Raw genomic sequence first — 15,751 nt, forward strand, 5'->3', positions numbered from 1 at the left:
GAAAGGGATGAATGGATGGATGGATGGATGGATGGATGGAGGGAGGGAGGGAGGGAGAGCATCCTTTGGCTTCCAGGAAGAGCATTACCTCATCCTCCCGAGTTCTGTAGTTGAAGCAGTTCACTTGTGAACCGCCTGGACCGAGCCCTCACCGTGGTGCCTCTGGGTAGCTCCTTCTGGGTGGGTCTCACCTGCTGGGCAGTTCTGGTTCCACTTCTGGACAGAATTTCCTGGAGGAAATTAGTGTAAATTCGTGGAAGGAAGGCGTGAAGGGCTGGGTCTTCCTGGCATAATCCATCCTTGCCGATCCGTGGATTCTCGGACAATCCAATGCTGTTGATGGGGTTATTTTCATTGGTAATGTACAGTCCCTACTTCCACTCTGCACAGACGCTCTGTCTGGTTCCAGAAGCTGTCTCAGAGACCAGGATGTCACTCGACCCTCAGGGTTCCCCATATGTACAGCTACCCGCCTGCTTTCCCATTTCTGATTTTTGCTACGGCGTGGGATTAAAAAAAAAAAAAGGACAAATAGATTTCAAAATTGACCCCTGAGAACATGTAATTAAGATCTCCAAACCGGCTTCCCCCAGACACGGAGGTTTAACCTGCTTCAGCAACCTAGTTGTCTGACAACCAGATGCATACTCTCTGTGTCAGCCACTGACATGCCCACTGCATGGGAGCCCGTACCATCAGAGGCCATGGTGGCTAGACTACACCAGCACTGCCTAGCCTTGTCCTGAGCTAACTAGGCCATGTCATGGGCAAATCTTGCGGCTGATCAGAGTCATATCAAGGCTGAGTGGAGTGTGGCGTCCGTGAAGGAGAGTGTGGCGTGTCTGGTAGGATGAGGACAGGCTGGGGACTCCCTTTCTGCACAGGGCACTTGGGCTCCTCAGACTCCCAAGTTGGTGCCAGGTGCCTGCTGAATCCTGTCTGGAGCTCAAACTCTAGCTGGTTACATTAGCAAGTTGCGAGGCATGGGCAGAGATCAGTCCAGGAAGCAGGTACGCCATTGGCTGGGCTTTCTCTTCCTGCCTACATCATTCAGGTCTCTAAGGAAATGGTCATCACCCTGGGGACATATGAGGTTTTCCTGGGGAGTGATTCAAACATACTGGTGCCTGGATCCCAGGGATACTGCCGTATTCAAAACGCCCACAGAAGAATCTCTCTCTCTCTCTCTCTCTCTCTCTCTCTCTCTCTCTCTCTCTCTCTCTCTCTCTCTCTCTCTCTCTCCCTCTCCCTCTCCCTCTCTCTCTCTCCCTCTCCCTCTTTCTTTCTCCCTCTCCCTCTCCTTCTCTCTCTCTCTCTCTCTCTCTCTCTCTCTCTCTCTCTCTCTCCCTCTCTCTCTCTCCCTCTCCCTCTTTCTTTCTCTCTCTCTCTCTCTCCCTCTCCCTCTCCTCTCTCTCTCTCTCTCTCTCTCTCTCTCTCTCTCTCTCTCTCTCTCGTTTCCTTTGATGATCATAGCATGGAGAAGGAGAAGCCCAAGGTGCGCTGATGGTCCCTGAAGGACCCCCAGAGGTTCCTGGGGACTGTTAAATGTGGATGCTGATGTCCTGATCTTTATCTCCTACCCTAGGCAGACATGCACAGGAAAGATCTGGCTGGATAACAGATGGATGGTTTCATCAACTCCCCCAGTTCGACTCCACACCCCAGTGTTCTGCTAGAGTGAATGCACATTAAAAAGCAAAAGAGCTCCTTGATCAAGAGGGAAAGACTGGGAGAGGAAGGCAATGGTGGCCGCGGGGATTTAGAACGCGGGGATTTAGAAAGGGTTGCCGGAGTGGGCCTCACCAGCAGCGTGGGCTTTCACTCCCCCTGGGCTCCTTTCTGCTTCGCTCTTTGTCAGCAGCATCTTAGTTCTTTCCCTCGCGATTGAGTCCTCCTACGTCCATTTTCTTCAGCTCTTAATAGTTCAGCTTCAGGTGTGGAATCCGTTGGGTCAGGAGAGACTGGCTATCAACAGGACCTAAAGAGATTTGGTGGTTTGCTTTCCAAGTCCTGAGCTGAGAGGTTACCCTGGAAGAATAATTACTAAGGCCCGGCAGTGACCCCTTGTGGTCGGCACCGAGATGACAGGCTTTTTCTCTATTATTTCTTAAATTTGACAAGTGTCTTTTAGGCAAGGAACCTGGTCTGGTATCTTTACTTCAAAGCATGAATAACAGTGTGTTAGTAAAAACTGTAGAATGGCCAAAATCTTGGGGGGAAAGCCACCAGAAAACTTGGGAGAAAAATACTTTTACCACCAGCTTTTTAGGAAAAATGGTAGAAGTGTCGTTTCTATTATTTAAAAAAATGTATTTTCCATCCCCATTTCCACTGGAAAACTTCCCTAAGAAACTTTTCCTGAACAACGTAAACAACAAATGAAGTAAACTTCAGTATCATTACCAAGTTTAAATGTGTAGAATCCACAGTTTCCTGACTGGCAAAGTATAGTCATTGGCACTTGGCAAAGTGTTAAGATCGGCTGTTTCTGCCACTGCCCAGTATGTCTGCTGGTTGGTTATCCTCACAACAACAACTGTGTGAGACCCTCATTGGGGGAAACTGAGGCTCAGAGAGTTAGGTGACTTGCCTAGAACCACACAGCTCTTAATTAGCAGAGCTGGGTCTAGAGTTTGTGTTCTAAAATAGTAATAGAAGGGAAAAGTTGTTGGAAGCGATTTACTGTATCCTCTCTTCTGAAAGTCTAGACAGGAGGGAAGATTGTGAGAACTCTACTCATCCCTCTGTCTGTCTGTCTGTCTGCCTGTCTGCTTGCCTATCTGTCTGTCTGCCTGTCTGCCTGCCTGCCTGCCTGTCTGTCTGTCTGTCTGTCTGCCTGTCTGCCTGTTTGCCTGTCTGTCTGTCTGCCTGTTTGCCTGTCTGCCTGTCTGTCTGCCTGCCTGTCTGTCAGCCTGCCTGCCTGCCTGCCTGTCTGTCTGCCTGTCTGCCTGCCTGCTTGCCTATCTGCTGCCTGCCTGTCTGCCTGTCTGCCTGCCTGTCTGTCTGTCTGTCTGTCTGCCTGCCTGCTTGCCTGTCTGCCTGTCTGCCTGTCTGCCTGTCTGTCTGCCTGTCTGCTTGCTCTCCTCCCCACCCCCTCAGTCTCACCTGCAGTGATATGGGCAGCTTAAGGCCCCACAGAGGCCACCGTTATCCCATCTTCTGTGTTAGTGCTGTGGAGTGAGCATCAGCTGCCTGATTGATGGGTGACTTCTCTAGGCCTTTGACAGCTTCAGAATTTGATCAGTCTCCCCACAAGAAAGAGGCTGCAAGGAATAAAAGACGATTTGTCTTTTTAAATAAATTTTTTTATTTAAAAAAGCAAAATCTTTTAAACTCATGTTTTTGTGCCTAGGGCTATCCTCTGATAAAAAAAATTTTTTTTCTTGAGTTGTATCAGTAGCACAGGAATTTAATCTGGCTTTTGAAATTACTGTTTTGTTTTTTTAGTTACATTTATTTGAAGGTGATTAAACTGGATGTGATTAGATGTCAGGAACAATGTGAGATGACCACGGGACATTTGTGAAGTTATGATAGGGACACACACACTTGAATGCTTTCGTTGTTTGTTTTGAGGTAAGGGCTTAGGCTGGCCTCAAACTCGGACGTAGTCTAGAACGACTTACTCCCTTACCACTGCCTTTTAAGTGCTGGCATTACAGGTGTGTGCCTGGCTCCCAAATATTAATCCATTGGAATTCTCTCCCTCTCACATACTGTAATTCCCACCTAAACTTTCCGAGTATACCTAGTACCCCTGGGCCCGGCACAGCGTGCGGTAGATCCCCGTGACAATGCACTTCACCGAGAACAAATATTAACTGAAGTATTGAAGGCCTGTATGCTCATCTCTCTCCTGTAATATCCGTTCTAGTAGAAGATTTTCAGGACAATGAGTAGGAATTTCGGTGGTGAAAGAAATTCCATTCCACTAAAACAGGAAGCATTATACCAAAATTTCAAGCCTGACTTTTAAAAGTCAAGGTTTTGAAACCATGTGACCTAATTTGAAGTCCATCTGCATTATCTAAAAGTAAACACTGGTTTAAGGAAATGACTGGGACCTGTTGAAGCTTATCCAGTCTGCCCGGGAGGAAGGCTTCGAGGGGACTGAATCACACTGTGGTCAAATAATTCTGCTTCATATAAGTATTGCTCTTATCTGATCGTGTGACTTTTGTGACTAAAGCCATTTTTAAGAGCTGATCTGTGTGGGGACAGTGTGACAGCTTCAAGCCTGCCTCTGGGTTCTTCCTGCTTGGCGCACAGTTGATGTTTGCTAACGGGACTGTCACTCCAGCGAGGAGCGAGGGTTGTAGACTTTTCCTTTGCCATTGCATCATTCTGACGCTGTTGGGTTGACTTCTTCTAGGTCCTGATCAGCCCCATTGTCTGTCGTACAAACTAGAACTTGGATCAGACCAGGAGATCCCCTCTGATTGGTACCCATTTGCTACTGTCCAGTTTTCAATGCCGGAAGCCTCTGCCTCGGGGACAGAGGTGAGGACCCTGGGAGTGGAGAGCGATGTCCAGCCTCAGAAGCATGTGTGTCAGCGGGCTTGCTACAGCCTCCAGGTATCCCAAGTGCCCTGGTTCTGTCTGTCTGTCTGTCTGTCTGTCTGTCTGTCTGTCTGTCTGTCTGTCTGTCTGTCTTTCCCCATCCCCCTTCGGCGACGGAAAAGCTCGGAGTTTAGCCATGGAAACTTAGCGGTCACCATTGACATCCGTTGGGAAATCTATATGGTGAATCCACTCATTTCTTTCCCTACTGATAACGTCAGCGAGGGGCAGCTGGTGCCCTCCTCTCCTCCACAAAGGCCACGCCCACCCAACCCCCAGCAGCCAGGAACTGTATTTCAGAAGAAATCGGCTTTGCCCATGTCGTGTCTACTCTTGGGGTCAGCCTTTTCCGGTGACGGGGAAAGGGAGCCGCGTCAGGACCCCTGAATGTTCCTCCGTAGGACCATCCCTGTGTCAGCTTCCCCGGGCATGGCAGATTTAAAATAAAAAGAATTGCGATGACAGCTATGATTTCGGAGAGCTTCAGATTTGATTCTAGAAGGAAGGACTTGGGGGCTTGGGGCCCCCAGAACAAGAGTGCCTCACTATAGAACTGGGGTCGGTCAGCGGGTGGCCTGTGTCTGCGTCCACAGGGTGAGGTGTCTGCGTCCACACCAGGTGTAAACGGTACCAGAGAGCTGTCATCGGTGTTGTCTAACACTGCCTGTGCTTTGCTTTCTCCTAACAGGTGGGGATCGAAAGGAAATGGATCCAGATAGACGGAGAAGACCCAGATAAAGCCGGTGACTGCGTGACTCAGTGAACGATGAGGCCCCCCCCCCGGGTCAAATTCACAACCCGCAGCCGGGCCAGGAAGTCCTGCTGCAGTACGGTGGGACTTTGTTCTGAGTAGCAGCCTGAGGCCAGAGATCCAGTGGCGAGTCTGGAGAAACGTGTGCCCCAGAGCAGACAGTGTGCACGTTACTCTTCTGATATGGTTTTGCTCTGGGGATATGAGAAGGAATGCGTTCGTGGATTGTGCCGTTACATCTCGTTGAGACACAGAGGCGCTCTTACCTAATGTGAGACCTGCTGGCCAGTTTGCCTGAAGGATATTTGGGTTTTGATTACCCAGTGCCTTTGTTTTGTTGTCTGGGTTATGTGATTTTCCCATCTCTTCTTGCTTTGTGTGTTAGTGTGGTGGTCTGAGTAAGAATGGCCCCCATAGACTCATATATCTGAATGCTTGTCACCAGGGAGTGGACCTGCTTGAAAGGATTAGAAGGATTAGGAGGTGTGGCCTGATCGGAGGAAGTGTTTCACTGGGGGGGGGGCTTTGCGGTTTCAAAAACCCATGCCAGGCCCCCTCCTGTCTCTGTCATGTCTCTGTCTCTGTCTCTCTCTGTCTCTGTCTCTGTCTCTCAGCTACTGCTCCAGCTCCATGAGTACCCTCAAGCTCCTGCCATGTCCCTGTCGAGATGACAGTGTACTAACTCTCTGAAAATGTAAGCAAGCCAGTAAACAGCACTCCTCCATGGCCTCTGCATCAGCGCCTGCCTCCAGGTTCCTGCTCTGTTTGAGTTCCTGTCCTGACGTCCTTCAGTGATGGACAGCGATGTGGAAGTGTGAGCTGAGTAAGCCCTTCCCTCCCCAACTTGTTTTTGTCATGGTGTCTCATCACAACGGTAGAAACCCTGATTAGGACCGTTAGCGTGGGAACCACCGAGGAGGGCAGCCAAAGGAGACAGAGCCCCAAGTAAGTGATGTCTCTTCTTGCTCAGCTCTGAGATGTGGTTAGGTGAAGACAGATGTGGGAGGCGTGCGTTGGAATGGAGATTTGCATGCGTCTGTCATTCTGAACCATCTATGTTCTTCCTGTCCTGCAGCCCCCGCTACATTTGCTGCCTGTCTTTCCCTTGCTGTGGCGTCGTTTTCAAAATGTCTCTGTATTCTGATTTGCGATCCAAAGAAATGGTTTCCATTGATAGCTATGCATATTTTTGGAATGAGCCACCAAGATACAGTGCCTTTTGGTCTGGGGATGGGGTGGGGGCAGGCTTCCTTTCAAGCTGTTTTTCAAATTCCTTTCAATATTTATGTACATTAAAGATGAACTTTTAAAGTTTATTGAATATGGTTTTTTGAAAGTAGCAACCCAAGGACCGTGCATGGTCACAGCGTTTCCTGTAATTGATGTAATCCTCTTCCTAGAAGGCTGAGCCCAGGCTGGATGCTTGTGTGCGGTGCCACACTCCTCGGACTCATTCGAATTCTGCTTCATGGAGAGTGGTTTCTTGTGCTGGGGAGATGGCCCACCTGTTACAGGCGAGGCTCACAACCAGAAAACACGAGCGTGCTTTCTTTAGAAGATGTGCTTACCATGACAAGTCAGAATCTTGAAATTTATGAAGTCCATGTTCTGAGGATTGGTTTTCCATGTCATGTGAATACACGCTCTATTCGTGCTGAGCCTAAGCGGAGACTATAGACTTTCTTTCCCACGTCTTGAGTCAGAAAGCTGTTCTAAACCACGCTGACTTGTTGGCCTACAGAATTTATTTCATGCATTTGTCTCCTGTTGCATTCATTTTCGTCTATTCAAATAGATTAAGACAAACATTCATGATGCTTTGTCTCCATCAGATTTTACTGTTGTGATTTTACTGTGAAGGCACAGAACACAGAGGTCAAGGCTAAAAATGGATTATATGGCTGTATTTTAACCTTGTGTGATATGTGACTCACAATATTTGCTTGAGGCTGGTTGCCGATGCATGGAACATGTATGTGTGGAAGTGCATGTTTCATAAAAATCCCACCATCTTTCCTTGTGTTCTGGAGTAGGCACACTTTCTCTTTCGTGATGTTGGGAAGTCCCAGGAAAGTTAGCTAGATTAATTACATCTTTTTTTTTCTGAGGTGTTTTATGGCTTCCTGACCATGAAGAATTCACAGTGGCTACAGGTGAGTTATATTGCAAAAGAAATCCAGCAAAGGTCCAAGGCATTCCTCCTCCTGCCTTGCAGGATGGCTAATATGTGTGGGTTATACTGTTGGGGTCTTTAAGTCACAAGCCGCCCAGACTTAAGGACCACCTCAAGCCTCAGTAGCAGAAGACTGCCACAAGCCCAAACTGAGTTTCTGGAACAATGTTGATGGCATTACCAGCGGGGTGCGGCTGCATAAATGCTAATTTGCACATCTATTGAGGACCTTAGATATCCATTACTTAGTGTTAAACTAACATCAGGGAAGGGAGGCTTTTAAATACAGTTCTTCTGACTTTAGAAACGGCTGGGGTCAAATGTAACTCCTGAGCTCTGTGAAAACTTACCAGGGCCTTTAGATTGTGAAAAAAGTAAAATCTCTTCCAGGATGCCGGCAGTGATCTTCAAAAGTCCTTGCTTTTAGAGGAGGCAGCGGGAAGGGAATTGGAGAAGAAACACTTCTTTGTAACCTTTTAATTTAGATAACTTCTTTATGTGTGTAACCACTTTGGAGTCTGTGGCCACTTCAAGGACACCACCAGCTTATAACTTGTTCTTCTGTCTTTACTGCCCTGGTCTCTTCCTCTAGCCAGCCCAGGGCCGCATTAACCGGACTCAGACGTTCATGGGTTGATCGTTACATGATCGATTATGCAGGTCTGAGTGCAAGAGCACTTCCGTGTCGATGGGAACAGCTAAGGTTAATCAGTTAGAAAGATGAACACCACACTCTCCAGCTTGCCTTTCGGTCTGGTGTGTATATCAGAGAGCTATAGTGCCTTTCATTCAGGAGCTCTGCTAATGAACTAGCTGGCCCCTTTCTTACAAGTTCACTTAGATGCTTTTCCTTAACAATGACTGTTATGTTTTACTCAAAATATGACTTTTTGGCCTGTCGTTATAAATGCAGAACACATTGAACTTTGATAATCATGTAACAAAGTATTTTGTAGATTACATATTGATTTCTATAAAATTAAAGATGTATTTTAAATGGTTCTTACTGTGTGATAGAGTTGTATTTTCTGCAAGGCCTGGGGCTTTTTATTTTAAGGTGTGAAATCAATTTCAGTAACCTTAAACAATTGACTGTCAGATACGTGCTCATAACTTCATCATTATGAAGTCCCCTGACATGACATCTTGGCATAGCCTAGAAAGTGAATATCAACAAGCTCTTATTGATCACATTATAATAGCTGAGTCCGAAAAGATTTATTTTGTGTGTGTGTGTGTGTGTGTGTGTGTGTGTGTGTGTGTGTGTGACTGCAGTGCCTGTTGAGGCCAGAAGGGGTGCTAGATCACCAGAGGCTGAAGTTACAGGCAGTTACGAGCATCTGGATATGGGTTCTTGAACTCCGGTTCTCTGAAAGAATGGTATAGATTCTTAAACGCTGTATCATCTCTCTAGTCCCAAGAATGATTTTTTAAAAATAATCATGACACACAAAGATATGGAACTGATCTGAATGCCTCCTCTCTGAGGACAGGCTTCTATGGTACTAGAGGGTACCCTGCAAGCCTCCAAAGGATGGAAGAAGCCAACAGTTCTACCCCAGCTATGATGCCTAGGAAGCAGATGGCAACCAGTATGGCACAGTAACTCTAAGGGTACAGTAGTAATATGAGTACCTTGGTGGAAACCAACAGCTCTCTAATTGGGTATAAGATCTGCTCAATGAGAGGGAAACCATGTCTGGTCCTGGAAACCTAGCTAAATACTCAGTGCTGGTGAAGTCATGGGTATTGGAGGAGAACCTGGAACCACTGCTTCACTGAACCAGGATAATCCCTAATGACAACCTAAGCATTTGTCTCTGTCTTAGTCAGTGTTCCATTGCTGTGAAGAGACACTACAACTCTTATAAAGGCGGACATTTAATTGGGTCTGGCTTATAGTTTCAGAGGGTTAGTCCATTATCAGCATGGTGGTGTGCAGGCAGACATGGTGCTGGAGAGGTAGCTGGGGATTCTACATGCAGATTTGCAGGCAGTAGGAAGAGAGAGAGCCTCTGGGCCTCTCTTGGGCTTCTGAAACCTCAAAGCGCACCCCTGGTGACACACTTCCTCCACCAAGGCCACATCCACCCCCGACAAGGCCACACCTCCTAACGCTTTCAAATAATACTACTCCCTAAGCATTCAAATATACAAGCCTAAGGAGACCATTCTTATTCAAACCACCACAATCTTTATACCCCACAGATAAAGGTAGACCAAAGTCCTCATCAAGGACACTTCTCTTTGTAATAGATGGAGACCACTATAGAAACCACAACCAATTAAAATGCAAAGTTGTGGAGTCCAGTCCCAAGGGGTAGACATAGCTACAAAGATATCCTATACCCGAGGCTCAGGGAATATTGCAGAAGAGGGTCCAGAAAGAGTGTAAGAGCCAAAAAAATCAGGGAGCTCACTGTGAAATTGTTTCCCAGTGACATAAAGTCTCACCAACATGATTGCCCAAACATGAGCTGAACAAAGATGACACGGACAGACATGCTAAAGCAGACAGGGACAAAGCCCCGAGGCCTCAACTCTACATAAGGAACTACACCCTATGGAAGAAAGCTGCCAAAGGGAGGGGTGGTGTGAGAGCAGCATAGAAATGGACTGTCCAGTACCAGATGATCAGCACTGAAAACCCACACGGTAACATGCCGATGGGGCAGGCTACACTTGGTAATTATACTTACACGTGTTATACACGCGATAGCAATGATAAAAGAAGCAATGAAAAAGAGCCAGAAGGAATATACGGGAAGGCTTGGAGGGAGGAAAAAAGAAGGGAGAAATGCAATTATATGCTCAAAAAAAAAAAAAAGAAAAAAGAAAAAAGTGATGATATAATCATGACATAAAAGGATCTGAGATGAGCATATGAACAAGATTTTATTCTGTTTAACTCATTAACTGTTGAGGGAACTGGTGAGACGTGTTATAAACGACCCCAAGAGGTGTCAAAGGACAGAGACACATGTGAGATGTAAAAAAGTCTGAATTGAAGTCACAAACATGCTAGATCAATGTTTCTGAACCCGTGGGTCGTGCACCTTCTGGGGTTGTCGAATGACCCTTTCACAGGGGTCAAACATCAGATGTCCTTTATAGCCAATATTTACAAGTCGTGAGTGTCTTAGGGTTTTTATTGCTGTGACAAAACACCATGACCAAAAAGCAAGTTGTGGAGGAAAGGGTTTATTCAGCTTACACTTCCACATCACTGTGGATCACTGAAGGAGGTCAGGACAGGAGCTCAAGCAGGGCAGGATCCTGGGGGCAGGAGGGGAGCTGCTTACTGGCTTGCTTCCCATGGCTTTCTCAGACCACTTTCTTATAGAACCCAGGGCCACAATCCCAGGGACTGACTGCACCACCCACAATGGGCTGGGCCCTCCCCATTGATCACTAATTGAGAAAGTGTCTTACAGCAGGATCTCATGGAGGCGCTTCCTCAGCTGAGGCTCCTTTCTCTCTGATGACTTTAGCTTGTGTCAAGTTGACACACAAAACCAGCCAGTACAGTAATAGTAGCAAAATTACAGTTATGAAGTGACAATGAAAATAATTTTATGGTTGGGGTTGTCTTAGTCAGGGTTTCTGTTGCTATGAAGACACTGTGACCATGGCAACTCTTACAATGGGAAACATTTAATTGGGGCTCGCTTACAGTTCAGAGGTTCATTCCATTGTCATCATGGTGGGACATGGTGCCATGCAGGCAGACATGGTGCTGGAGAAGGAGCTGAGAGTTCCACATCTTGTGCAGGCAACAGGAAGGGGTCTGATATACTGGACAGTATCTTGATCATATGAGACCTTAAAGCCCGCCTCCACAGTGACACACTTCCTCCAACAAGACAGACAGACACTAATAGTGCCACTCCTTATGGGGACCGATTACATTAAAAATACCACAGGGGGCACCACACCATGAGGAACTGTCTTAAAAGGTTGAAGCATTAGGAAGGTTGAGAGCCACTGTGTTGGATGCTCTGAGCCACCAGTGGACAATGGTGGATAATTCCTCTAACCCTAACACAATTAATATGCATTTCTGTGGACAAGGGTCATGTTCATTAACATCAGTTTTCTTTGGCTTTCAGGCTTGATGAACAATTCTAAGATAAGCCGTGCTGGTTAGGTTTTTGTTGGCTTGACACAAGCAAGAGTCATCTGGGAAGAGGAAACCTTAATTGAGAAAATGCCTCCATGTGATTGGGCTGTAGGCAAATCTGGGGACATTTTCTTGATTAATGACTCATGTGGGAGGGGGATACCACTCCTGGGCAGGTGATCTTGAATTATATTTTTAAAAAATCAAGCTAAGCAAGCCTGTAGTGATATATTATGATTTATTAAAGCTTGACTGAGGGTTCAGAAAAGCAGAGTCAGCCTCAAGCTACAGAGGTTGGCACACACCTTTAATCCCAGCAGTAAGAAGCTAGGAGGTGGTGGCACACACAACTTTAATTCTAGGAGTCAATATTCAGAGGTAGACAGAGTTCTGTGAGTCCAAGGCCACCAAGATCTACACAAGAGTGAATCCGTCTAAAAGAGAATTATAGTGCACACCTTTAATCCCAGCATTAGGGAAGTGCATAGGACAGAAGCAAGGTCTCAGAGAGGTGTTAATTCTCCAGCCCCGCTGAGGAGAGGCAGCAGTGTGAGACTTGGTGAGAGCTCCTGGAGACAGGATCAGCCCATTGAGCCTGAGGTAGGTAAGTGGCCAGCTGATTTGATTTTCTGACATTCAGCTTGAAGTCTGAACCCCAACAGAAGTCTCTGGGTCATTTATTTATTCATAAGCCAGTAAGCGGCACCCCTCCATGGCCTCTGTGTCGGCTCCTGCCCTGACTTCCCTGGATAATGGACCATGTTGGGAAGGGTAGGACAAATAAACCCTTTACACCTCAAGTTGTTGTTCTTCGTTTTTGTCTCAGCTCTAGATAGGACTCCAGAGTCCATTACCTACCTTCCTTCCTTCCTTCCTTCCTTCCTTCCTTCCTTCCTTCCTTCCTTCCTTCCTTCCTTCCTTTCTTGCTTGCTTGCCAGGGTTTCTCTGTGTAGCCCTGGCTGTCCTGGAACTCGATCTGTAGACCAGGCTGGCCTTGAACTTAGAGATACGCTTGCTTCTGCCTGACACCCAACCCCCCATCCCAGGGATTAAACTCAGGTTGCCATGTTGATGGCAAGTACCTGTAGGACCATCTTTCATGCTCTACCATTTTTTCCTTGACAATAGGACAAATTTTGTCCACAGAATGGAATCATGCAACACTGTAATGTATATATAAAGTGTATTTAAAAACAACATTTTTAAAGTTCACTGTTGGACAATTGGTACCGAGATTACTTTGGATAAGGTGTGAGAGATGGGCAGGGTTTGGCTAGGCCATGACAGACATGAAGGCAACTCGGTACTGTTTAAAGCCAGTAGGAAGGGAGAAATGATCTCCATCCCACATCTTTTTTTTTTTTTTTTTTGGTTTTACGAGACAGGGTTTCTCTGTATTGTTTTGGAGGCTGTAAGTCCAGCCTGGCCTCGAACTCACAGAGATCCACCTGCCTCTGCCTCCCGAGTGCTGGGATTAAAGGCGTGCACCACCACCGCCCGGCCCCATTCCACATCTTATCAGAAAGTAGGTATTTGTTGAATTCAGTTTTTATTTACTTAATGCTGGTATCCCAAAGCAGCATCTGGGGGATGCTGAGATGCTTCAGGAGTAAAGGTACTGAGTGATAACCCTGATTATCATTTCTGAGGAGTGTGTGTGTGTGTGTGTGTGTGTGTCCGTGTGTGTCCATGTGTGTGTGTGTGTGTGTGTGTGTGTGTGTGTGTCTGTGTGTGTCTGTGTGTGTATATGTGTCTGGTGTGTGTGTCTGTGTGTTTGGTGTATATGTCAGTCTGGTGTGTGTGTGTATGTGTGTGATGTATATGGTGTGTGCGTGGTGTGTGTATATGTGTCTGGTGTGTGTGTCTGTATGTGTGTGGTGTGTATGGTGTGTGTGTCTGTGTGTGTGGTGTGTGTGTGTCTGTGTGTGAATATGTGTCTGGTGTGTGTGTGTCTGTGTGTGTATTGTGTGGTGTATGTGTATGTGTGTGGTATGTATGGTGTGTGTGTATGGTGTATATGTGTGCCTGGTGTATGTGTGTGGTGTGTATGTTGTGTGTGTCTCTGTGTGTGTATATATATACATATATATGTGTATATGTCTCTGTGTGTATATGTATGTGTATATGTGTGTGTATGGTATCTGTGTCTGTGTGTCTATGTGAGTGTATGTGGTATGTGTGTACATGCTCAGGTGGGGAGGTTGAGACAAGTCTCACTGGCTCCTGGAACTTGCTATGTAGACCAGGCTGGGTTTGAACTCATAGAGATCTGCCTGTCTCTGCCTCCCAATTGTTGGGATTAAAGGTGTGGGCCTGGTTGATTACCCAGTTTCAGCCATAGGACCTACCTGGTGGAAGGAGAGAACCTACTCCCCCAAGCTGTCCTGGGACCACCATGTGTACACTAGTGTATACTTCTCACTAATAAACAAGCAAGCAAGTAAATAAATAAGAAAACAAAACTAGACAAACTAAAAACAAAAACAAAAAACCCTCAAAACCCAGAACAGCACTCTCAACCCTGCACTGGCCCTTCACAGGGACCAGGCTGCGGGCGTTATCTTAGACACCCCATTGGAGTCCAAAGGCTTTGCTTGAATTGTTCCTAAGCAAGGAAAGGACCCAGCGGCTTGAACTGTCCATGCTTGTTCTCCATCAGTCAATTCCTCAGCTCCCCCAATCAGCCAGTTCTTTCCAGTGTTGTCTTCACCTAGTCCGTCCTGCCTCCTTTGTGTAGATAGCTAGATGGTTATTTCTACGTCATGTGGTCTATGCCCTCCCCTTTACCCGGGAGCAGATACTCCATCCCAAGGCCCCTTCAGACTAAGCTTAACCCAGGCATTTACCAGTGTGGGTCATTCTGGGCGAGCATGTCATGAATTTAACCTGATTACCTGCGTTTTTCCCTGGGTTATATGAAACAAGGATATTTTTCTTGTTATAATTAGTATGTCCCTGCTATAGCTGATATTGAAATATGAATTTACCTATAATATTGGGGTTGAGCCCAGGCTCTGACACACAGTTGGTAAGCACTCTGCCTCAAACGATATCATCTGCAAACCATAAAAACTGATATTTGCTGGCTATGGAGCAACTAGCTGAGTTCCAAAATAAAACCTGTTAGCCATAGCGTGCCTTTAAAAATCATTGCTGTCCATATTTTGGAGGGTTAAAGCTGAAGTGGAAGAAATGAAGCTGCCATTCCACTTTGAGGTTCGCCACTTACCCTCCAGGTATCGGCACCCGTGTGGTGTTCCAGACCTCAAGAGGAAATGCCGCTTTTAAAGTGACACGATTGTGTGTTGATCTGTTCCTGAGAAACCCGTCTTTGTTCTATCCTCAACCCTTAGAAGTCCAAAAAAAAAAAAAAAAAAAAAAAAAAATGCTGTTTGTAGTACACACTCGAGACAGCAGATGGCGCTCTCAGGCAAGCCGCTGCCAACCCAGAGTCGGGAGCAGCGCTAGAGCTTGGTGCTTGTGTTTTGATTAATAAAAGATCTCGAGGGCACTTTATAAGCATTTCAAAGCATTGTGAGTCCGGCGGAGCATAATTAAAATTAATGCAGTAGACACTCTCTTTAAAGTCTTCCCTAATGCGGTGTCTAAAAATGCTGTTGAATACAATTTTACACATCCCAAAGATTTAAATACTACGCTTATCTCCAAACATTTCTAACTATTAAAGGGACAGAAAAATAGTGTCCCTTTTCTTCATTTTCAAACAATCACTTAAATGCTAAATACTCCTACTTAAAAAAAACTTGTAAAATAGTCAACTCATCTATCCCTTTTCATGCGTCTCAGGGTCGGAGCAAGCAAATGCATGCACGCCAAGAGCTCCATGCTACCTTGACTCGGTGGCGAGCCTTTGTTCTCTTGGTCCTTAGAAAGTTTTCTCCCACACCCAGAGAGCTTCCTGGGTGGATATGATCATTCCTTTATACAGCGCATTTGAGCGTTTTCTTTCTAAAATTCTTTACATCCTGAGTAAACCTGCAAATGTAGCCGAGCCATTCCTAAAGGCGCATTCCACACTGTGAGTCCGAGAAGGGGTGCGTTGTCATGCGCAGGGGCCTCAAAACACGTTGCAATTAGACATCTTGATGGAGTTACCATCTTGTGCTTGCTATTTCTTAGCTACCTG

At 46.3% G+C, this 15,751-nt stretch overlaps 1 protein-coding gene and 1 long non-coding RNA gene across 3 annotated transcripts in view; one reads left to right on the top strand and one right to left on the bottom strand.

The window, feature by feature from the left end:
* Positions 1-5,764, top strand: part of Ston1 (stonin 1) — a 41,548-nt gene extending 35,784 nt beyond the window's left edge. For both annotated transcript variants that reach the window (XM_013118520.3, XM_005077284.4), the window contains 2 exons: positions 4,373-4,575; positions 5,249-5,764. In XM_013118520.3, the coding sequence (XP_012973974.1) occupies positions 4,373-4,575; positions 5,249-5,323 (278 nt within the window). In that variant the 3' untranslated portion in view covers positions 5,324-5,764. The remainder of the gene's footprint in view (positions 1-4,372; positions 4,576-5,248) is intronic.
* LOC121136760 lies at positions 1,832-14,932 on the bottom strand. Its single transcript, XR_005873876.1, has 3 exons — positions 14,834-14,932; positions 3,106-3,263; positions 1,832-1,978 (listed from the first exon to the last, which is right to left on the bottom strand). It is a non-coding gene; the product is annotated as an uncharacterized LOC121136760 (long non-coding RNA).
* Positions 14,933-15,751: the final 819 nt, after the last annotated feature.

The sequence above is a fragment of the Mesocricetus auratus genome, unplaced genomic scaffold, assembly GCF_017639785.1.
Source record: "Mesocricetus auratus isolate SY011 unplaced genomic scaffold, BCM_Maur_2.0 Super-Scaffold_100676, whole genome shotgun sequence".
In the NCBI taxonomy this organism is placed as follows: domain Eukaryota; kingdom Metazoa; phylum Chordata; class Mammalia; order Rodentia; family Cricetidae; genus Mesocricetus; species Mesocricetus auratus.